The sequence below is a fragment of the Oreochromis niloticus genome, linkage group LG4 (assembly GCF_001858045.2).
Source record: "Oreochromis niloticus isolate F11D_XX linkage group LG4, O_niloticus_UMD_NMBU, whole genome shotgun sequence".
Taxonomy (NCBI): domain Eukaryota; kingdom Metazoa; phylum Chordata; class Actinopteri; order Cichliformes; family Cichlidae; genus Oreochromis; species Oreochromis niloticus.
The window spans coordinates 2,460,208-2,484,873 of record NC_031969.2 but is presented as its reverse complement, the minus strand read 5'-3'; the positions used below and the strand labels follow the sequence as shown (position 1 = coordinate 2,484,873).

The window sequence follows — 24,666 nt, the reverse complement described above, 5'->3', positions numbered from 1 at the left end:
ACCCCTAAAGGGAACAGCCAAAAAAAGACGAAGAAAGAAAAGAGACATGACAGCATTGTATATTTATACACTCGTCATTGAGTACAGCTAATCTAAGATACTGTTCATGTGCCTTTTGGAGTCCAAACAATATTTCAACTGTTAGGATGCAAGCCTTCTATAAATGGATCAGATGCTGCAGTTCTGCATGTGTACTAACTGTAATGATTTGTACAGTATTATAGGATGATACAGAAAAAGCTTCCATTTTATAAGCTTACATTACACAATTTCCACATTCAATAACACATTACCATGTTCTACAAAAAAAACTATGTTTTTATAAAGCTGCTAACAGGGTTACTATAAAATAGTAAAATACAAAGCAACATAGAAAACATAAATTCAGCTCACTCGCCATCTAGTTAATAGTGACTGATACCCTTCACTTTATGGATTATCTCTCTTTAACAAAATATGAGTAACTGTATTCCATTACAGTTACCGTTTAAAAGGTGATAACTAGAATGCAGTTCCTTTGTTGAAATAAATGGATTACATGGCAGTCTTTTCCTGTTTCATATGTTAGGCTATCCCCTCTGTAATTCTCCAGCAAAACACACAATAAGAGGCTCTAATGTAAGCGTCCTGTTAATGTTGGTGGCCTCAGTTACACAATGGACCCGCAGCCAGCAAAATCACCAATTTACATTTAAAGAAGAAAGGAATGGGTGAAATCTTAGCGTGCAGTGCAAACTTTGTTTGCCAGCAACCAATCTGCTCTCAGCGTCAAAAGACTCTAACCTAAAGAAACATCTGGAAATAAGTTGTTTTTAAGAAAAACTAACATTAGCCTACTGCAGCTAGCTTGTTTTAGTTGTGGTAGCTACCTGGGTTATGTGCCACTTTAGTATCTTCGATGTACTATTGCTGTGTGATTTACTACTATTACTGAAGGCTACTTGTCACCAAGCTAACATTGTTAGCTGACATTAGCTGAGGTTAGTTCATAGACTGTTAGACTTGCTGGATAGCATTAACAACCTGCTAGCTGCAAATGTGCACTTCTGAATGCAGTCTATGAACTAACCTCAGCTAACGCCAGATAGCAATGTTAGCTCGTTGGCGAGTAGCCTTCAGTAATAGTACATTTATGTAGTTGTAAAAAGCATGATAATATTATGTAATCCAGAGTACTTAGAATACATTACTCACATTGAGTAACTTAATGGAATACATTACAAACTACATTTTGGGGCATGTATCCTGTAATCTGTAGTGGAGTACATTTCAAAAGTAACCTTCCCAACACTGTATATATGTGTGTTAGCATCTCTGCCTCGCTCTTTGTTTCCATCATCCTACTCCATCTGACTGTCTTTGCCCCCCTCTGGTATGAGATTCAATTCTTCCTCTTCCTCTTCTTCCAGCGTGCAGTCACTCATTTGGCCCCAAAGTGGAGCCAGTCTGCCCTCAGCTGTCACACCCATTGGCTGGATGATTTGGTCACTGGGTAAGAAACAGTATATACGTTATTATAGATGAAAGCTTCTCTTTAACAATACTGTGTGTTCTGCATTTTTAACACACTCACCGTGACAGTCTGTTGATCATACTAATGAGGTGACGTGCCTCCTCTTCTTTCTCTTCGTCCGTCATGCCCTCCATTGGATCAGGCTGGTCTGCTTCTACCCGGCCAGTCACCAGGTTAATCTTGGCTTTGGCCTCTCGGTACTCTTCTGTGTCTGAGTCTGAGTCGCTGGAGTACTGGCTGTTACTAGAACTCATTCTACCATTAAGCAGTCCCCGAGCTGCCAACAGCCCTGCAGCATTGCCATATCCAGTATATTTGACAAATCGGCTGACTGTGAAGGGAACACAGAAGAAAGTGTTTCCATATGAAATAATTCCCTACTGTGCAGTGAGTGTTTCCAGGTATATTTCTGAAACGTGTTTTATCTTTTGTCATATTTATTTATTTCTTTTTAATTCATATTTCAATTCTAAAATGCTCCCTTGTTTTGTGTTTCTTCTATTATTAGTGTTTGGATTCCTGGGTCCTCTCCAGCCTTCGTTGTCCCTGTGAGTGCCAACAATAAAGCTGCCCGTTGAGCTACTTTCTTTATATTCGGTCCTAAACCTGCCCGCCGCACAGCACATTGACAGTATGCTTTATTAGGTGTTAATAGGTGTTAACAGAAGAGTGGAAGTGAAAGACATAATTGAAAAATAAAGTTATTAAAATTTTCATGTTTTGTCTGTTTGTTTGTTTGTCTGTTTGTTCAGATCAGGATATCAGAGACAAGATTATAGACCTGCACACAGCTGGAATCGGATACAAGACCATTAGCAAGAAGCTTGGTGAGGAGGTAACAACTGCTAGTGCAATTAAATGGAAATGGGAGAAATATTAAAGACCATCAATTACCCTCAGGCTGATGCAAGAGCTTGCTCCATGAGAAAGTTGGTGGATTAGACCAAAAGTACTTAAGAGGAGTACCAAGGGCTTAGAGAAGACCTTGAGAAGATGTGGAGGGTGAAGGTAACAGTGGTCCCAGTGGTAATTGGAGCACTTGGAGCTGGGTGAGCAGCTCCAGCAGATCCCAGGAACAACATTGGAGATCTCTGTCCAGAAGTGCGCAGTCCTAGGAACAGCTAAGCTACTGCACAGGACCCTCAAGCTCCCTGGCCTCTGGTAGAGGACACAAGCTTTAAGGATAGACCGCCCGCAAGGGCGAGAGGGGAATTAAAGAAAGAAAATATATATATCACAGTGGTAGGTATCCAAGAACAGGTCTCCAGTAAAAAGAGTTAGACAGAACCAGGCCCCAAATGTTCATGTACTCCATGAGCATCTGGCATCACAAATGACTGAGCTGCTAATGGATGAGACTCCCAGAATGGCTAACTGAAGGCCGGACAGTCCTGATACCCAAGGACCCCCAGAAGGGACCAGAAGGAACCAACTACCAATAACCTGCCTCAGTACCACATGGAAGCTCCTGTCAGGCACCATAGCAGTTAAGATGAACAGGCACATGGCTCTCAATACATGAGCTGGGCATAGAAAGGGATAGGCAGAAAGACCAGAGGGGCCAAACATGAGCTGCTGGTAGACCGAGCAGTCGCCCTAGACTGCAATACCAGACTGAACTGTGTACTGCCTGGACTGACTACAAGACAGACTCAATGGCCCACACATGAATCAAGTTTATTTAGTTATTTATTTAATGTTGTACCTTTCCGAGTGTTTTGATATTATTAGGATGATTTAAGTTTAACGAGTCAGTTCTGAGTTCATTCTTGCCATGTCTCTGAGTTTGCCCCTCAGACAATCCAGCACATAACAGCAGGGTGCAAGAAGCTAGCAGGCAGGGCATACATGGAACACCATAACCAAGTGGCCGGCATAGTATACAGAAACATCTGTTGGACTCGTTGGACCCATTGGACTTCCAGATACAGACGGACAAAATGGTGATGGCTAATCAACCGGATATAGTGGTGGAAGACAGAAGAAAATGGCCTTTAGTGATTGATGTAGCGGTTCAGAATGACAGTAATATCAGGAAGAAGAAACACAAGAAGCTGGAGAAGTACCAGGGGCTCTTCTTTTTTTTTTCCAGAGAAGACACTTTCTCCTGTCAGCCATTCCATACAATACTTCTTACATCTAATAGTACTGTCTGCTGTTATTGTACTGCTAATTTTAACATTTAACATGGTAACTGAGGACTGTAAGATCTGAGATGTAGCTCCTTGGTTTTTCTGGAATTTCTCAAAGCTTGTCTGACCTTGGGGTAAATTGGATATAATGTCAGCTCTTGGGAAGAATAATCTGCTCTAAGATTACTGCTGATGTTTGTTCTCCTTGGCACTGTGTTAACTCACACCTGACTGTAAAGAGTCCTTTGAAAACTTGACTTTTCCCATCACTACAGTTAGTCTTGCACACTGCAACTATACCATTTTCTTTGCAGAGCACAAACAGCAGTTCAGCAGCACAATCCTTCACATCTGTGTCAACGTGGGTCATTAGGCGGACCAGCTGGCCTCTGAGGGAGCTGTCCTGCTCAGGTCTGATGGCAACATCCCTCAGTGGAGGTAGGATCTATTCCAAATGTTGAGGTTAGATAAAAAATTGCTGATACATTTTCCAATTTGTACTTTTTTTTTCTTTCTTTCTTTCTTTTTTTTTTTTTTTTTTTACCTTTTGCCGTAAGTAGTGGCGCGTCTCCCTGTGTACCCGAGAACTCTCAGTCAGTAGATTCAGTACAGGTGTTAGTTTCTCCTTCAGCTTTTGGCCCTGTGTACAATTAAACAGCTTACATATGTCACTAAAGATGAATAAAAACTGGGTAACGCTATATAATAATATAGTGGTAATAGTGTGATAACACTATTAAGCAATAGTAAGGAATTAGTAAGTGCTTATCATCACCTCATCATCATTACCTTTATTTATAAAGCACTTTAAAACAACCACAGCTGACACAAAGTGCTGTACATTGGAACTATAAAATCAAATTACATGAGATATAAATAAAAACCAAAGCAAAGAAAAGTAAATTAATTAATTAAGTAAATAACTAATTAAATTAAAAGAGAAACTAAGTCTCACTGAGCTTAAAAAGCCAAAAAAAAAAAGGGTTTTAAGACATGATTTAAAAGTGGACAGTGAAGGGGCCTCTCTAACGTGCAAGGGCAAATTATTCCATAATTTAAGAGCCACGACAGAGAAGGCCCCGCCCCCTCTGAGCTTCCTCCTGGATCTCGGTACCTCCAGGAGCAGCTGGTCAGCTGACCTGAGAGACCGACAGGGTGTGTGGAGATGAAGAAGCTCAGAGAGGTAAGGCAGGGCAAGATTGGGATTTAAAGGCATTTAAAAACAAACATGAGAATTTTGAAATGAACTCTAAAAGACACAGGCAGCCAGTGCAGTGAGGTTAGGACAGAGGTTATATGCTCTCTTTTACGAGTTCCTGTTAGGAGTCGTGCAGCCGCATTTTGAACCAGCTGCAGATGTGAGAGCAATGACTGACTGACCCCCGTATAAAGTGAGTTACAGTAGTCCACATGGGAAGAAATAAAAGCATGGCTCACTGTTTCAAGGTGCTGCCTCGAAAGAAAAGATTTCACTCTTGCCAGTCGCCTTAAATGATAAAAACTGGACTTTACCACTGCTCTAATTTGGTTGTCCAATTTAAAATCACTGTCCAATTTAAAACCAAGGTCGGTAACAACAGGTTTAAAATAGACTTCCAAGGATCCTAAATCAACAGAGGAGGACTCACGGGAACCACTGGGTCCAAACACCAACACTTCTGTTTTCTTTTCGTTAAAATTTAAATTCATCCTTTATAAAGCATTAGTCTTTCTCAGTGTATCATTTATAAACAGATATAAATGTTTTTTAATGATTAATAAGCTCATATATAACATGTTCATAGTGTCTACAAATGCGGCCTCAGGAGGATGCAGCCCATGAATTTGGACACACCCTATGAAAGGAGTATTTATAAAACTCACAAGCACTGAGGTCATATCTTAGTCATTCTATATATAAATTTGCATTTAAATACTTTAATTATTTACTTAGACTTTATAAATGATGGCATTAACATGTTAATGCCTGTTCATCAAGAATAAACTTTTGTAACATCTGTATTAATAAATTACAAACTGGGAAGGAGTTATGTTTTATAAATGATTATTTAAGCATTTACCAATATCTTATTAATGCTTAGTGGTGCAATACTCTTTTACAAACAACTTTGCTCAAATTTGCCACCATGTCAAGTTTGAGATTAACGTCTTTATATGAAGAACATTTTATTTTTCCAAACTCATCAACATCATTCTTCTGCTCTGAAGGTGAGATGCGAATGACTTACAGTCATTCAATATCTAACAATCTTTGTTTGACAGTTAAAAAAACTAATCAAATGGATGGGAAACTGGCATAAAATATGGTGGCAGTAGCATAATCTCAAAGATGCATGTTCAACCTAGGACAACTTCATCCAACTCATCATTTTAGGAAGTAAACTAAGCTAAAAATAACGTGATTTTTACTAGGAGCATATAACCATGCCATAGGGATGACATAATTCTGATGAAATAATGAAAATCCTTCACTGTCGAGCTGTTGTAGGCAAACAAAAGATTCCTTGCAGGTGTAATACAAAAAGATTAAGCTTCTGCTTTTCAGAATCATTTTGTTTTAAAGTCAGTGAAGTAGATATTTTGTGTATCAGGAAAAATACCTACTTTGCATAATGTTTTAACCATTCTGTATTTAGGTTTTAGCAGATGATAAAGGTTCTGGTAAGCCTTCTTTTCTATAATCCTCGGTTATAGAAATAAAGGCTTTTCTGGTATGGTTTAGTTAAGGTTTAATTATTTGTTACTTCAGTAAATCTTAAAGTTGATCCTGATTTTTCTTTTTCACCTGTAAAGCTCATCAGACAAAACATACCAGCACTGATATCCGTATCAGTCATGTTTTCAAACTAACACAGTCACAACATGTGATTCCTTCACCACAATTTCACTTGCCCTGTTTAGCCGTCTGTTCATAAAGAGTAACAAGTTGTGGACACAGTCCATGTTGACCCCCTCGCACTTATGGGATGCTTGGTCCACCTGGACAGACACCAGGACATCCAGACATGTCAGTGGCAATGCTGAGAGGACATTCACTGTGTGCCTGTGGACAGAAGTCATAACACTTTTTACATCAACTGTAAGAATGTCATCTAGGTTATCAATAATAACTCCAATATCTATTATTTTAGCCAAAACCTTCTAAAGCCTCAGAAATAGTAGTCTGACCCTTGGAGTTCTTCTAATGTGTCTTCTCCTTCACATGACAGGAGCAGACAATGGCGCAGCACAGCCACTAGGTGTCGATACAGGGCAGCATCTTCCTAAAACAGTTAAACATCTATAAGTGCAAAATTTATAACAACTGGGCATTGGTCACACCTCCTCCTCTCTGAACCTGGACCATGTGCGTCATTTATTTCTATGTGCTAATCTAATGTTTTTTAATTGAAAAAATGTTTCCTGCAATGAATTTGGTAATATACTTTTATTATATCTTACTTTTCCACTGGATTTAAAGATAATATGGGACTGAAAATATTTCTTTTGTTTTGTTTTAAGCAGGCTTTATTTTTTTCTGATTTTCCCCTTCTAATGACTATAGCATAATGTTTTGCAGTAAACCAGGAGTAACAGACCTAGAGCAGCAAGACTTACTGCTAAATGGCACAGATGTCAAAATGCCCAAAGTTACAGTGAGATTGTTTGGGGAACATTTTCAAATTTACTTTCACATTTGCCCTATATATTTATATACTTTAATTATTTCAGACAGGTTTAGTCTATGTGATAAACAAGAAGAAAAAATGTATATTGAATTTGTAAAGGCCAACAGTTTCAAAGGGAGCCATAGAGGCAGATTAGCAACACCTTTGTATTTTCTCTTTGTCAGTTATAGACGGCTTAAACAGAGTTTACTTGCCATAGTTAACACACTGTAATGCTTTTGTTGCCTCTGCAAGAACTTTGAATAAACAACCCCTTATTATGTGAAAGTGACATCATCAGGCTTCAGTGTAGAACAACAAATTTCTATCTAAAGCCTGTTACAAGTTTTTTCGATCGCTGAAGCACAAATCGCACAGCAGAAACATAATTCTCACCACTCTTAATGCGATTCTCAAATCAGTAACACATTTCCATACACGCTGGCATTGTTTCTATGCACGCTTCACTACCAAAGACATTTTTACTGTGTTGATGCACCTCTCCCTTGAATCTCACCACACATCAAAACTGCAGTGTGAGATATGTAACTGAAGCCATACCGGCTTAACAAGGTCGGCGTCAGGTGTTGAAGGACCAGGGACACTCTGATTATATTCTCAGATTGTGCATGTTTCTCTGTTTTCTGATCCATATAGTTTCACAAGCATCAATTGTTAAGTCAAATTGTTAAATGTTGTCATTGTGTTTCTTAAATTTGTAAAGTCTTAGTTCAAGCAGTAGGATCAAAGACATTCCTTTGATCCTGACGACCTCTCCAGCCACTGTGTGCTGGGGGAGGTTTTATTGTGGATACATTCTATCTGAAAGATCTGTTTCTTGTGTTGTAAGCTTCCTGCTTTTATGATCCTTTTGGTGAGCAGGAGGTCACACAAACACACACACACACACGTTCGTGCACACACATACACACACACACACAGTGCCTTGTCTTTTGTAACCAAGGGGGTTCTACGGTGGGAGGTGCTTGTGTTGTATTGTGTAAACTGTAACTGTCATGGGAATAAATAGCTGCGAGGAGGGCTGCTCTTTGAAGGAGTTGGTCTGGAGACAGGTGAGGAGCATTTAGCTTCACAGCCTGGTTCTGACAGGGGCGGATCTAGAAGGGTGGCATGGGGTGGCAAGTGCCACCCTAAAATAATCCCTTGCCACCCCAGTTTGCATATGACAGTGTTGTTTATTAAAATAAGATAGCATTAATACTTTGAGCATAGTTACAGTCAACAGTGACTATAAATGCTAAAACGGAATATATTGCATAGTGTCCCCCCCTCCACCATTAACAAAAGGTTCAGTCCATAGCATGGACCGGCTTTTTTCTTGTTTTCAGTAGCAAGCGATGCTTATGATTGTGCCAGAGCACATTTTGAATAACACCATGGGAATTTCAGATTTCACACAGGTGGTTGGTTGTTACAAGGAAGGTGAGTGTTATTAACCCTCTGGGGTCCACGGACACGCTGCACCTCCAAATCACATGACTGATTTAAGCTGACATAGCAACAAGCTCCAGCCACACTGAGTCTCTATTTCAGCCCATATTGAAAGTTCGGACTTCAAAGTTTTTAAATTTTAATTACAGCCCAGTAAATCCAGAGTTATGATAATATATATAAGCCATGCTTTTTTCTAAATACTGTCGTCACGTTTTTGTTTGTGTGTGTGTGTGTGTGTGTGTGTGTGTGTGTGTTTTAAGCGATTTCTAAGGACAGCGCGAAAACAGTAAAGAAAGAAAAAAAGCCACCTCTTTCCTATCGAAAAAAAAAAGAAAAGAAAAGAAAAATGTACCATGTCGACCAATAAAAACAAAAAAAAGTCAACACGTGGGATTTGGTTGTTTAGGCAGAGGGGAAAGTTTTGGGAGTGACAGTAACGGCAGCGAGACAGAGCGAGCAAGTGAGAGAGAGAGTTTTTAGATGTGGGAGATTTGTGACCTTTAGCGTGGAGTGTATCGTTAGTGTGTTGTGTTGTCTTGTGTAGTTAGTCTGTTGTGTAGTTGTTGTTTTGTTTTGTGTGTCAGTGAGGGCACTAATGAATGTCACAAAGTCACATTTGCAATGTAAACACTCTCACTAAGTAGAAAACCAGCAGAGTGATACACCTCCTGTTGTCAGGCCTGAAGGTTTATCCCTGTGCTGTTCTCCTCTGTCTTTTGGTGGAAAAACATTTTTTTTAGTGGCACACATCATTTGTTGGGCATCTTATTGTGACACCTGATTGTTCTCTCATTTTAGTTTTAGTAATATTTTTAAATGGTTGTACAAAATGAAATAAACGGCGTATTGGCTGCATTTTTAGATAAATAGTTGTAGATGTTTACAAAATGTACAATTTATATTTACATTTCAAGTTATAAAAATTTACTCAACATGTCTGTGTTTTTTTTACAGTAAAAAACACTACTAGGATTTTAAGTTCTTTGTGTGATTTCAGATCAGTAATACTAATGCAGTATTTCAGTGAAAAAACAACTAAATTCAGTTGAGCTGAAAAGAATGATACCAAACAAGGCAAGGGGGAAAAAATAAAATGAAACAATCTGAGGGTGAAATACAAACGTAAACTCAAAAGGAGTCAAAAATGGTCGGTTGTATTTCAGACCTCAGTGGGTTAATCCAACAAATCATGAAAAATTAGGTTTAAATTTTTGTTCATGACAGTGCAGATTTCTGACATTTTGTGTAATTTAAGCATCAAACAATCTGATTGTTTTCTAACAAAAAACAGTGTGAAACTTAAGTTAGACTTGTGTTTGTAAATGAACCCCCCCACGTTGTGTAGCTTTCTGGATTTTATTCTTAATGGGCTACATGTTTATTTATTATACAGGCTATACAGTACATAACATCAAAACTCACATGTTTTATGTAACTAAAGTGTTTAATTATGTGGGCTACAGACAATAATTAAGTTATAGACTATATTTTAATGAAAAATGTGTATACTTACTGCATTTGAATTATTTTAACCATATTTAACCACCTGCGTATGTGTTTGAAAAAAAAGGCTTTGATTTTGCCACCCCATTTGATTTCTTTGCCACTCTCATGCCACCCTAAGAAAATTTCTCTAGATCCGCCCCTGGGTTCTGACCAAGCCTTTCCTCATTAGCGAGTAAAAGACTGGTTGAAGATGTTCTGTCTTGTTTTCGTTCTTCATGAGGAAGTCTCTAAACCAGCGGGGCCTCTGGAAACACAGACTCAACATCAATTTTGTAAAGTTTCAAATAAATCCTTCACATTTCTTTTATTTCTGAACAATTTTTAACCCACATTAGCACTATTTCCAAAGTCAGTAAGGCTTTAATAAAAGGAAAAAGCAACTCACTGGTTGTATCCCAATTCAGGGTCTGCAGCCTTAAAGGCCGCATTTTAAGGCCGATTACGTCACAGTGACGCGCCGAAGGCTGTCCCAATTCAAAGGCTGCTCGAAATGCGGCCCTCAAATGCGTCCTTCATTTCCCTGAATTTTAAGGACGTGGCGGTGTAGACTTCATGGCCCAACATATCCCACAATTCATAGCGCGGCAGTCGGTGTGGATAATTTTGCCGCAGACGGCAGAAGCGGAGCGGCCGAAGAGTAAACTGTTAAAAGTAAGGACTGAATAATATGTCACTTATTTATGTGCAAATGTTTAATAACGGAGAACATTAAAACATTACTGTTGGCCACATGTCGGCAAAGTTATGTGACATTAGCGATGTTTGTACTTTCAGCGTTTACTTGGTTTTAAAGCCTTTCAAATATACGCCGTTCAATAGTTGACCTTAATCTTACAGAGAATGTGATGATTTTATGGATAATTAAAGTCAGTCATATATCCACAAACACAACAAGCTGAAAGTCAGTGATGCTGCTCAGTTTGCAGTCCTGAATATCACGGCACAAGCAGGATTCACTGCACTGTTAATGTTAGCTATGTTATATTGCTGCCTCTGTTCGGTGGTGTCGAGCCAAATGGACTTTAACGTGTGTTTGAACGAGCTGACGGTTCACTCGTTAAGCTGAAAGAAAGATGCTTTAATCACAGGAGTCACACATGTGTCCACTGGACCATCTGGGAACTCTTCTTGTTTAGCACTCGTAATAACACAAACACTAAATCCTCCTTCTCTTGTGCTGTTTTGTAGCAGTGTATACACCTGAGACTGTCACCTGTCTGTCTGTCCTGCACTCTCTCTCTGTTTCTTTCTCTCTGATTGTGTAATAAAAGTATCAACATGTATTTATAAGTTACACTTGTGTTTGAATCCTGCAGCTTATCACACATTTGATTTCCATGTGTGACAACTGCAAGTGTCCAGAGTGAGGACAGACTGAGGGACCCACTGCTGCACATCATCTGTGAGGCTTTGCACCCCTGATGATCCACCAGGACAAACTCAGCAGTGTGTGAGGAAGAGGAGGAGGAAGAGCCAGCAGCAGCTGACAGATGGAGAGAATAGACAGACTGTTCCCTGTTTGTGAAGGACTGCTAGGAAAGTTTAACATAACTAATTGTCTGTCCTGAATCAGTCTTATTAGGTAATGTTCAAATAATGTTATCATCCCAGTGTTTTCAGTGTGGGAGAAAGTACTCAGGGCCTTCAAGTTACACACTATGAAAGGCAGCAACAAGTTTAATATTCAGAAACCTAAAGTATGTATCAGCAGCAGAATGGAGCTAAAAATAAATGTTTGTTTCAGTTCTATGAAGCTTTGAGTATTTTGGATTAGTAGCACTGCTGTGTTTGTTGCATCATATTGCTGTAATTGTTTATATGCTTTATATATTCTGAGCTAAGTTGATCTATAGTGTTACATCATATTCTATAAGGATGTTATGTGTTTGTAGACTTTCTGCCCAGTTTGACCCATTTAGCAGAAGTCAGCCTGTTTAAGGCTCTGATATCTATTCTGTATGACTTAAAGCAGTTATGACATGGTCTGATTTTCTCACCCAATAAAGGAATATTTCTATCAGAAACAGTTTTCACAGCTCGTACATTTTCTTTTTATACATATATGTAGGCATCGAGCCAAATTTAGTAATGCCAACATACTGAAGGAACAACATTTGTCTCTTATATATAATACATCTGTATATACACTGTCAGAGATACTTGTCTTTGAGTGAAGATTTAAGGTGATAGGAAATATAAACAACTGCAACTTGAATCTTTACTGAAGCTCAGTATTTGACACAGAGTTCACTCACATGAATTTCACTCACATGTGCTGTACCAGTGTACGTGCACATGTGATGTGACAATAAAAGTGATTTGATTTGAGACTTCAAACTCACTGCTGTAATAACTTATAATGATTAATATAATAACTATAATAATGGCCATATCATATTTACACTGACTTTAGTCTCATGAACAACATTAACTAATTGTTACTTACTAGCTAATCTTAAAATGACTGTTCAGTACAGAAATGAAGGCCAACAATCATGTTTTATAGTCCTGTGGTCTCAGCCTCAGATACTTATTAAATCACACAAAGCTCGTGTAGAAACAAACAAACAAATGAACAAAATATGTTCTCCTTCATTTCTGTCAACCACACGTTTCCAGCTATCATGGTTGCTAGGCAACCTGGGCAGCACGACGGAGGCTAGACCATCCCATTTCACAAGCCTTGCACTTCCGGCCTTAGCGGTCTTTGAGTACGCGGCCCTTGAGGACCGTTGAGGCTGCGTACTTTAAGGCTGCAGACCCTGAATTGGGATACAGCCACTATCAACGTCCTGAAATGGTGGTAAAAGGTTTTGCACAAGGTTGAAATGATTGACTGACTTTACACGTTTTGACAAATGTGAAAAACATCTTGATTTTATGGTTGTCTTTTGCACAGATGAGTCTGCATTGGGAAAAATGCCTTAACTGTTTTAAAATTTGTATTAAGAGTGGTGAGAATTACATTCCTGCTGTGGACAAATCAATCAAGAAAAACTGTAAAGAGTAGATTTGTAATACTCTGGAAATATATATAAATAAGCTCAATGAAAGATTACTGAACTACATTACAGGAAGGCAGAGTTGACAGACTCAGGGAACCTTGCTCAACTGTTGAACAAGGTTGGAGATTTGGGGCGTGTCCTGACTGGACTCAACTTATGTTGAATTGCTGATCAGTTAAAGCCATGAAGCAAAGATATGATTCAGTTACAGCCTGTTGCCTTGGTCTACCTCCCTGACCAAACTGAAGCTCTTGTACTGGACGTTCAAAGCTTATTTCTCGGTGACGGCAAAAGAAAAGAATACAAAACGTGCCCCTGCCCAACTTATTTTTTTGGCATGGCTTTCAATAAAAGTTTTGAGTGATTTGCAAATCAACTAAAAGCAAAGTAAATGGCAGCAATAATAATGTATTACACTTTTTTAAAAATCTCATTAAGAGACAAAACTTAGATATTGGTCACCTCTGCAAAACAAAATATAGGATTACCTTAAAGTGGACACTGGTATTGTAAACAAAATAATTCAGCAATAATACCTGAACAAACAACATTTAGATGTTAGCAATATGATGTTAGTTTCTTTGATTTAGTTATTAAGCTCAAGCTAAATTTGAGGAATCCCCCAGCTAATCACCTCATCAGGCTCCTGCCTGTGGAACATGTGAGTGATGTTGAAGAGTGTCTTGAGGATCTCAATGACCTTCTGGGACACTTCCATGGAAATGGGAGGTTGTGTACTGTCGGTAAGCACCTCATATTCCACACCCCACCTCACAGCCAGGCACTGTTCCAAGGCTTTGGTCAGCACTGACACTCCCCGCTCCTGACAAGAACAAACAAACCACTGAGCTTTAAGGCAGATGTGTCTGAGGAGGATGTGCGGAGGTGCTTCAGGAAGGTGAACGCACGCAAAGCTACTGGTCCGGACGGGATTCCCGGCCGCGTCCTCAAGTCATGCGCGGCTCAGCTGGCTGGAGTTTTTACACACATCTTCAACCTTTCCCTCTCTCTGTCTGTAGTCCCAGCCTGCTTCAAAATGGCCACCATCGTCCCTGTACCCAAATCCTCCACCATCTCCTCATTGAACGACTGGCGACCTGTAGCCCTGACCCCCATCGTGAGCAAATGCTTCGAGAAGCTGGTCAGGGACTTCGTTTGCTCTTCACTACCCGACTCACTGGACCCCCTACAGTTCGCATACCGCCACAACAGGTCCACTGATGATGCCATAGCCCTGACACTACATACTGCCCTGTCACACCTGGAGAAGAGAGACACGTATGTGAGAATGCTGTTTGTAGATTACAGCTCAGCATTCAACACCATCGTTCCCTCGAAGCTGGACAGGAAACTGCAGGATCTAGGACTGAGCAGCTCCCTCTGCAGCTGGATCCTTAGCTTCCTGTCTGACAGACACCAAGTGTTCAGACTGGGCAGCACCACCTCATCCCCCTTCACACTGAACACTGGTGCTCCACAGGGGTGTGTACTGAGCCCTCTCCTGTACTCACTCTACACCTATGACTGCACGGCCACTAACAACTCCAACATCATTGTGAAGTTTGCGGATGACACTACAGTGGTGGGTCTTATCACCAACGGTGATGAGACGGCCTACAGGGTGGAGGTCAGCGCCCTGACCCACTGGTGTCAAGACAACCATCTCACCCTCAACGTCACAAAGACAAAGGAGTTGATAGTGGACTTCCGGAGGTGCAGAGAAGCACACACCCCCATCACCATCAACGCTGTGGAGAGAGTGAGCAGCTTCCGCTTCCTTGGTGTACATCTGGCTGAGGATCTTACGTGGTCAATACACATAAACAGAACAGTGAAGAAGACGCAACAGCGCCTCTTCTTTCTCAGGAGACTGAAAAGATTCGGCATGAGCCCCCACATCCTCAGGACCTTCTATCGCTGTGCCATTGAGAGCATCCTCACTGGATGCATCACCACCTGGTATGGAAACAGCACCGCTTACAACCGCAAAGCTCTCCAGAGAGTAGTGCGGTGAGCTTCCCTCCCTCCAGGACATCTACAGGAAGCGGTGCCTGAGGAAAGCAGGGAGGATCATCAAGGACTCCAGTCACCCCAGCCATAAACTGTTCAGACTACTTCCATCAGGAAGGATGTTCTGCAGCATCCGGTCCCGTACCAGCAGACTGAGAGACAGCTTTTTCCATCGGGCCATCAGACTGCTGAACACGTCATAGACACCTCACCCTCACTACTGGAAATTCAACATTATGCACTCCATTCTGTACATAAATGCCACTGTTTTGCACGTCCAACTACCAACCTCTGTACATTTTATATATCTTATTTTATTGTTCACTCTATTTAATTTGTAAAATATGTATATATACACACACACACACACACACATAGAAAAACATGTTTAGTATACACATCCAGTAATGCATATACTCTTATATATTGTACATATATTTATTACTCTCAGATTTAGCCATTCTTATATTTTGCTTGTTTTACGCTGTTGTATTTTTGCACAACTCTGTTGCTTGTGAAGCTCGCACACAAGAATTTCACTTGCATGTACTGTACCAGTGTACCTGCACATGTGATGTGACAATAAAAGTGATTTGATTTTGATTTGATTTGATTTGAAGCACAGTTCTTTGACACTCTTTGTTTGTTTCTTTTCCAGGAGACCAGAAAACGTACATTTCTGGTTTGTCCTGATCAGCATATAAGGCCTATAAGGGCTTGGAGGTGGTGTGATCACTGTCTGTTTGTCTAATTGTGTAGACTTTGTAGGTTTAGTTATGATGAAGAAATACTTAATCAAGTCTTAATTTTATTTTTGCTAAGATTTTAATGTGGCGTGTGTTCCGGAGCATTAACACCAGGAAGGCGGCCGGGCCAGATGGAGTATTGGGCCGGGTGTTAAAAGACTGCGCTGCGGACCTGGCAGACGTCTTCATCTCTATATATAACACTTCGTTGTCCTGTTCACTGGTACCATCCTGTTTTAAAGCAGCAACCATTGTTCCCATCCCAAAGCAGTTAAATGTCTCATGTCTGAACGATTTCAGACCTGTGGCACTCACTCCCATTCCCGCTAAGTGTCTGGAGAGACTGGTTATTAAACATATTAGAGCTGCTTGTCCACCACCTCTGGACTCGCACCAGTTTGCATATAGGAAGAATCGGTCAACCGAGGATGCGATCGCCATAGTGCTGCACACATTATTGGAGCACTTGGAAAACAGGAACACCTATGCACGGCTCCTCTTTGTAGATTACAGCTCGGCTTTTAATACCATCCGGCCATACAGACTCCGTCCCAAACTTCATCAACTGGGTCTTAACTCCTCTCTGTGCAACTGGATTACAGACTTCCTTACTAACCGTAGACAGAGTGTCAGAGTGGGTAAGAACACCTCTTCTACCCTTGTGGTCAACACCGGTGCCCCTCAGGGGTGTGTCCTGAGCCCTCTGTTATACACTCTCTTTACTTATGACTGCATTTCCTCCTGTGCGTCCAATCTCATAGTTAAGTTTGCCGATGACACTACAGTGCTCGGACTTGTATCTGACAATGATGAGACAAATTACAGGACAGAGGTGCAACAACTAGAGTCATGGTGCCACGACAATAACTTGGTCTTAAATGCCAAAAAGACCAAGGAGATCATTGTGGACTTCCGGAGGAAGGGTCACAGCAACCATCTGCCTCTCTTTATTGGCGGTGGGGAGGTGGAGAGGGTGAGCAGTTTTAAATTCTTGGGGGTAACTGTGACCGAGGATCTGTCTTGGGGCAACCATACTACTTTAGCTGTACGGAAGGCCCAACAGCGCCTCTACTACCTGAGGAGACTGCGGAGTGCACACATTCCCAGACCTCTGATGCTGAACTTTTATAATTGTGCCATTAGCAGCGTTCTGATGTATGGATTGCTAGTGTGGTTCCCCAGCTGCACTAAGGCCGATCAGCAAGCACTACAACGGGTGGTGGAAGAGGCTGGCAGAATTATTGGAACAACCCTGCCAGAGATTAGTAATATCTTCCGCACTCGCTGTCTGAGGAGGGTGCACAGTATCCTGCGGGACCAATATCATCCTGCGCGCCATCTTTTCCACCTGCTGCCCTCAGGGAGAAGGTACAGGTCCATACAGGCCAGAACATCCAGATTGGCCAACAGCCTGTATCCACAGGCTGTGAGGCTTCTGAACTCTTTGCCCCCTCTCTCTCACGGACAATAACCATATCTAACTTCTAAATATTACTTGTCATGTTGTATGTTGTTGCTGGGGACTGTTTTATTGCACTGGAGTTATATTTACACTTATTATTATTTTTATTCACGGGTGTACGGAAGCTCCAAACGCAATTTCCGTGTTATCTGACAATGACAATAAATATTTGAATTGAATTGAATTGAATTGAATTGAATCTACAGTCAGCTGACAAGCGCAACATCCATACACTGGGAGTATATTGTAAAATGATATCTAAATAAAATGTTAAAAAGCTTTGGTCCACTTTCAGTTTAACTGGATTATACATATTAAATGGCTCCTGTAAATTAACAGTATCATATCTAACAATGTCATAGGACATTTTGAGAGACTTCATGTGTTTGAAGCAATCATGGTTACTTTTGATTGTCCAACATAAAAAGCCTGTCACAGATGTCCCAGATGTGACTGCATTTAGTTTCTCAAGATCACCTTTTTTATTACAAGAAAGCAATAGATATCATGTAATTCCATCTCTGATAGGTTAGAAATCATTTACCTGTTGCAGCTGCAGCCTGAGTTCAGGTCTTAGGGCTGTCAGTAAGAAGAGTAGCCTCAGCTTGTAAAAGTGGCAGCTGAGTGGCACTTTACTCCAGATCTCCTCCTTCAGACTCTCCCACAAACCTTGCAATAGCCTTTCATGAATATAGGAATCACATTTTAAAAAGAATAAACAGTAATTGAATATAACTAGAAAAATATAGTTGCAAAAATTGTAAATGATTTAGGAGAAAATAACTGGTAAAAAAAACTGACAACCAAGAATGGTTTTCATTGCATCCTGTTAAATTTCTCAAATGTATCATTCTGATGTTTTTGTTTGCCTTCATTTGACATTTTTATAGAGACTTTATTGCTAATCGTTTTCTTAGCAGACAATGAAACTTGTAGCTTGGAACGCAATTTTACGACCAAGTCGACACATTTTTTAAAATGTCACCTTAGTGCACTGGCTCTCTCCTGTGCCCGGGGACTGTTGTAGATGACATTACACAAGACTTTCAAGGCTTCCTTCCTGCACACCTCTCCATCCTCCTCCTTCTCTAGTTCCTCAATGTTATCTTGTTGGGTGTCTTTTTTGCCACGGGAGAGCGTCACATGCTCTCCATCATGTTTCTGCTGATAGCAGTGATTCACTGAACCACATGTGGCTGGAGAGACAGCTCCTTCAGCAAGAACAGAAAATGAAACCACAGAGCACCCAGACGGGGCAGTGCCAGCTTCTGCACCCTGCTCACAACTACTCACAGCTCTAATATGGGTCGTGCTGCATGATCTGCCCACTTGATCTTCAGCTTCCTTATTTTCTTGCTGTAGGCATGTCTGTGGTATGGCGATGCCTCCCATGTGTGCTAATGTGAGAAGGGCACTATCAGTGACCATGTGCCCCAGGGCCCTACGGTCACGGGACAGGATACGCAGTGTATGCAGGGAAACCCGTAAAACCGCCGGCTGTAGCTGACTACCAATGAAGCACAACAGGGCTGCAGACAGATCCTGAAAAAAATAGTCAAGGGAGGAGACGTTACAGTATAGGTTTAGAATGACGAACTGCAAGTAGAAAAGATAAAGAATGCAAAATGTGCAAATACAGGGATCAGTGTGGCAGACTTGTGTTAGCATACATAGGTACATGTAGCCATGAGAGTAGACACACAGGGGTATATAATTACTGGCCTACCTGCCGGAGCAGAAGCTCTGCATTCTCATCATCTGAGTCAATGTCAGAGTCAGAAGCAGGAGCACAGTCCCTGAATTTTTTCTTCCTGAACTAATTAACCAAGAGAGAGAAATAGCACTAATAACTGCAAAGTCTGTTCAATGCAACACAAGAAACTCAGTGCTGATTGATTGATGATTATGACATGGCTGTATAATAATAAAGACAAGTACACATGACCACTTTTTTATTCATGCTGTATTTGGATATTTGGATATTTACATCCTCTTCACTTTATATCCTGCAGCACTTGCACTACAGTACTACACTAAAGTTATAATCAGTGTTGGTCAAGTTACTTGAAAAAAGTAATCAGTAACTAATTACTGATTACTTCCCCAAAAAAGTAATCCCGTTACTTTACTGATTACTTATTTTCAAAAGTAATTAATTACTTAGTTACTTAGTTACTTTTTTAAAACACAATTTACAACCTGAATAGGTGATAAAGCGATAGATCTTTCAGCCCAATTCTACTTTTTCTGCATAATCCATCATATAAAATGTAATCAAATGGAAAAGTCTCTTTTTAAAACTTGTTTTATTAGTTTTAATCTTTTAACTTTATGTATCAAGAAAAAATTAAATTATATGCAACATTCTCTGACTGGAAGAAATTTGTTTAACATTTAAACCTATTTTCTGCACATTCCAGCACATAAAATAAAATATTTTTTTGTGTTTACACTCACTCTTTCAAATAGATGCAAGTAAAACACAGCAGAAAATAAATAAAGTCAAAGACTAGTTGCTCTATTTTCACCTGTAAAGCAGGAGTGGGTTAGGCGGAGGTTTACCCTGGTGCAGGTGTGCCGCAGCGGTCAGTTGAAGAATCCGCGAGTTTCTCTATGAATTTCCCATTACAGTCGTAGCGCACTCGCTGCTTGCTTGGAAGTTTAGGGGGTTTTTTCGCTGTAAAAAGAAGTTTTCTTCCCACGCACAACGGACACTAATGTTTTTGTCACTTTTTATGGAATCAAACTCAAAGTAAGGTCAGTACTTCCACGCTTTAAACGCTGCATGCTCATACTCTCTCCCGTACTTGATATATTATCCATTGTTGATCTGCAGACAGCTGTTGTCACGAACGTCGCACTCGCTTACGTCACTGTCATGAGACATTCTCGGAAAAAACTCACGGTTTTAGTAACGCAGTAATGCAGCGTTCCTACGGGAAAGTAACGGTATTCTAACTACCGTTTTTGCAATAGTAATCCCTTACATTACTCGTTACTTGAAAAAAGTAATCGGATTACAGTAATGCGTTACAAGTAACGCATAACTGCCCATCTCTGGTTATAATACCAAAAAGCACTGAAGTACTTAAGACAAATACCACATCCTTTTATTGTGTAGTTGTATGTAAGTTTAGAACATTTTAGATGGTTTCACTGAAAACTACAAGATCATTTAAGCAAATATCTTGATGAGATTAATTTGCACCGTACGGAGAGTGTAGAGGAAAAAGAATATTTTGTGTAGCTCTAGCATGTCTGCACAGTGAAGGTCAGTGCTGCTAATGCTTAGTCATGAGGTGCTCAAGCAGCTTAAATATAATTAGCAACCGGTTTTGGAACTCACATGCACACACTGGTATTATTTTGGATTACTGTTATACCGAGTCAGCACTCTCTCACTCACTCTCTCTATCTCTCTATCTGATTATAATTAACTTTAAAGGTGCTTTATTCGCATGAGAGTTCCTGAAAACAATATTGCGAAAATGTCAAAATACAATTTTTTGAAGCTTAATAAATGTTAGAGGTATGTTGATATATACTCGTGTGGTAGTAGTGTAGTATACTAGTGATGTGTAATACAGTGCTGTTCTAAGCTTGATCAGGGTGTGTTTGACAGGAGCCAGTTAGTCTCAGCACCAGCTGACATAGAGGACTCTTTGGGGGAAAGCAAGGAGGCTGGATTTAAGGTGATTTAAAGAAATGAAGTGATTTCTTTTGAACTATAATTATCAGTGGGTATATGCCTAGTTGGTGGTTTGCACTGTGCACACTGCATGTAGAGGGAACCCCATGCTCGACTACCATACAGTGCAATGGCTAATATATTTTAATTGGAATTTGGAAGTTTTAAAATTTCTCCCTAATAGTATTTGTTGCATTCACTCCCATGTTTTATTTTTATTATTTTTGCTTGATGGTAATACCAAGGTAGATACAGTCCACACTGTGTTTAGTGATTTGATTACTTAGAGTGAACTGGACTTTGTTTTCTTGCCATCAGGGGAAAGTTTCTTTTTACATATTTAATGTCAGAGCCTTATCCTAACAGCATTTTCCTACCACGTCTAATTAAAAATATTGCAACACTTCAGAAACTCCTTGTATCTAGATAAAGAAATCCGTTTGTTTGCGTCCAGTTTTAAGATCACACCAACATGCATATCTTATCAATTTTCTATCTAGTGTACGTTTGCTAATTAAAAAAATCAATGCCCCAAACCTCTTCCAGTTGTTGCTGCTGCAGCCAGATAGTCCATGAACAGTGACAGAAATACATGTAAAAAGTAGAATTGATATTTAAGCATTAGAAACAGATGAAAACTGAGATGGAGGACAGCAGAATCAGGACAGATGAGCTGGAAAGAAGTTCATTTGAGATGGAACTGTTAATCATTCGGGTTCAAATTTTACCTTTATTAACTGAAGTTTATCGATCTTTATTAAACTGCAGTTCATAAAGACTGAGGGCTGCTAAAACATGAGGATGAAAAACAAACTGAAAATAATAAAGAGGAACTTTGTCAAAGGGTACACAACAGACCAGAATTCCTAGCAGTTAATAGTCTGTTGTCTTTTTTTATGCCCTTTTCTTGTTTTTTAGTTTGGCAGCAGAACATCTCACAGAAACAGCAAGAGAAATTCAAGCAAACTGAAAATCTGCCCAGCAAAAATAATCCAAGAAGACTTTTTTGTCTATTCCAGCTCATCTAACATATTCCTAAGCCTCTGTTTGTGGGAGGGTTGGGATCATCACTGAGCACTTGGAAAATCATGTGCTATGAAAATGGACAAACTTTTCTAAAAACAAATAGCAAAGAATCAAAATACTCCAGTGAATCCAGCACATATTGTCTAGACTGCTATAAGCATGCTTTACATTATACATTTAGAGATCACGCTAAGAGTCAAAACACAACTGACAGGGAACTGACATGAGACTGAAATATAGCAAAGGAAATGTAGATGAAAAGAATGAAACTACTGAAGAGAAAAACACAAAGCTGACCTTTCGCCTCTCCTGTTCCTCAGTGTTGAAAAAGAAGCACTCTGCATACTGTGGAGAAATGAAAGAATACAAGCAGTTAGAAAAATGGAGAAAAGCTAGATCACATATTTGCACTGACAAAGTGTCCTAGAATATGGGAACATCAAACTGCGATGTGATAATGGCAGTGCCAATTTAATTTCAGAAAAACAATATTTTAAGGATATTCATTTTTCATATCACTTCTTATTCATTCATATTCATTTTTTCTTTCTTTTTTAGAGAATAGCAGGTTCACAACATAGATAGATATATAGATAATACATATTTTTAATAATGACGTACACAATTAAAAGAGCAATTGGAAAAACTGTTTTTTGTCAAAGGGTGAATGATTGAACCAGAATTCCTCCAGAAGTGCAGCATCATACAGGTGGATCCTGCTGGAGGCAGAGCAAAAATAGGGAATAAGGTGTTGGCTCTGGCTCAAAGACCGGAGCTAGCGAGGCCACTCAGACACAGAAATATGATCAAGGAAGGCCAACACGGGCACCATGACCGGAACTAGAGGGGTCAGCTCTGGTTCTGGACAAGCCAGACCAAGAAAACTAGCTGCTGTGATGATCAACACTGACTCAGTCTTTGGGAAAACCACTAGAAGCCACCAGATTCTAAATTTGTGCAACATCCAATTTATAATGCTAATTAATTGTGTTCAATATATTAATGCAAAGTCACTTTTTTAAATAAGAAGAAATCAGATTTTTTTGCTGAAGTGCTGTAATGATTAATATGATGATAAGTAATATTTAAAATTTTTAGCTTACAGTGTCGAAGGTACAGACAAACTGTTTCCATTGTTGCATAATTAAATACTTGTAGAGCAACACAGTAATCGTAACAAAGAATAGTGACCTGTGTGTTGTAGCTGTTGAGCAGAAGCTGCACGCTGTCCTGGTCTCTGCGGACGATGCTCTCAATAATTCTCTCTATGTCTGGAACCATGCTTCAAGCCTAAGCACAAAAAAGGATGAAATAAAAGCCAAATGCAACTACAACTAAAAGACAATCAGAAAGGAAAGAAATTTATCACCAAAAATAAGTTTGAAATAAAAAGTTTTAGCTAAGTATTTTAATAAACTTTGATAATGAAATAACTTAATTCAAATATTATCTGAGATAAAGTACAATCATTAAAGCACATGTCAAATTTGACAGAACAATATCTATTAAAAAAGTCAGTGTTTCTATAAATACATTTGCACAATAACCATATACTGGATTTTCTTTATTTCTTTTTGTATCTATGAAGCGCACCACACTGAACAACACTAAAGTTTCCTCTTAGTTGTATAACACTAGTCAAGACATCTTTCACTCACCTGCTGGTGTAATAAAGAGAAGAACACACAACCACTGGCAGCTTCTTATCGCCGAAGAAACCTTTGAAGCAGCTAATCTTCTTTCTCTTCTCTGTCTGTCCTAACCCCACCCCTAATTTCTATAAGCTTTGGATTTACAGCACTACAACCACACAGTACACTCATGAACTGTGTCATCCTCTCTCTCTACCACACACTTACACCCTACAGTTTGGTCTTCCCATTAGTGTTTGATTCGGTCTTTGAGCCACAGCTCCCAGAATGATACAGAAATATGTTCCCAAAAAGGTTTGCCATATCCTTTTCTCTCTCACTGACCTGGTACGAGCATTGTCAATATTCATTTGCATATTGTGGACTGCTTAGGTTTAATGTCCTTGTGTATCATATTTAGAGAAACAGATTACAAAATAATCCTTACTATGACTCTACGCTGATTTGGATTTGCATCACACAATTCCTGCTTGAGATACAAAGTTCCTGAGAGGAAGATAAATAAACTGTATTCCACCGTATGCTTTTCGAATGTCTGATGGATGAACTATTCTTGTCACGGTCCTGGGTCGGTGACCCAGTGTTTAGAGTTTCTTGTGTCTCTGAGTTTTGTATTATGATTTTAGTTCCCTTTGTTCCCCCAGTTTATTCTTTAGTCTAGTGTCTTAGTTTGGCTTTCTTGTATTCTCTTTAGTTCTCTGAGTATTTAATAGCTGCCCTCTGTCTCTTTGTTGTTGTTCTGTGTTTCTTAGTTGCTCTGTCTCCCTTAGTCTAGTTTGCGTCTGTGCTACTTCCTGTTTTACTTTGAAGGTCCATGTCTCTTG

At 39.7% G+C, this 24,666-nt stretch overlaps 1 protein-coding gene across 4 annotated transcripts; it reads right to left on the bottom strand.

Moving 5' to 3' along the window:
• Window positions 1-45: 45 nt before the first annotated feature.
• On the bottom strand, window positions 46-24,501 carry si:ch211-195b15.7 (synembryn-A). 4 transcript variants are annotated; one of them, XM_013265125.3, is made up of 14 exons: window positions 23,849-24,501; window positions 23,382-23,480; window positions 22,488-22,535; window positions 21,702-21,719; window positions 19,203-19,292; window positions 18,462-19,018; window positions 18,021-18,156; window positions 13,893-14,081; window positions 6,814-6,908; window positions 6,538-6,688; window positions 4,190-4,285; window positions 3,946-4,090; window positions 1,574-1,844; window positions 46-1,488 (listed from the first exon to the last, which is right to left on the bottom strand). In XM_013265125.3, the coding sequence occupies exons 2-14, from the start codon at window positions 23,469-23,471 to the stop codon at window positions 1,341-1,343; spliced, it is 2,034 nt and encodes a 677-aa protein (XP_013120579.2). In that variant the 5' UTR covers window positions 23,472-23,480; window positions 23,849-24,501; the 3' UTR covers window positions 46-1,340. The 4 variants fall into 4 exon arrangements, with proteins under 4 accessions (XP_013120579.2, XP_013120580.2, XP_019213898.1 ...); XM_013265126.3 differs by having other exon boundaries at window positions 21,702-21,716; XM_019358353.2 differs by lacking the exon at window positions 13,893-14,081.
• Between the last annotated feature and the right edge of the window lie 165 nt (window positions 24,502-24,666).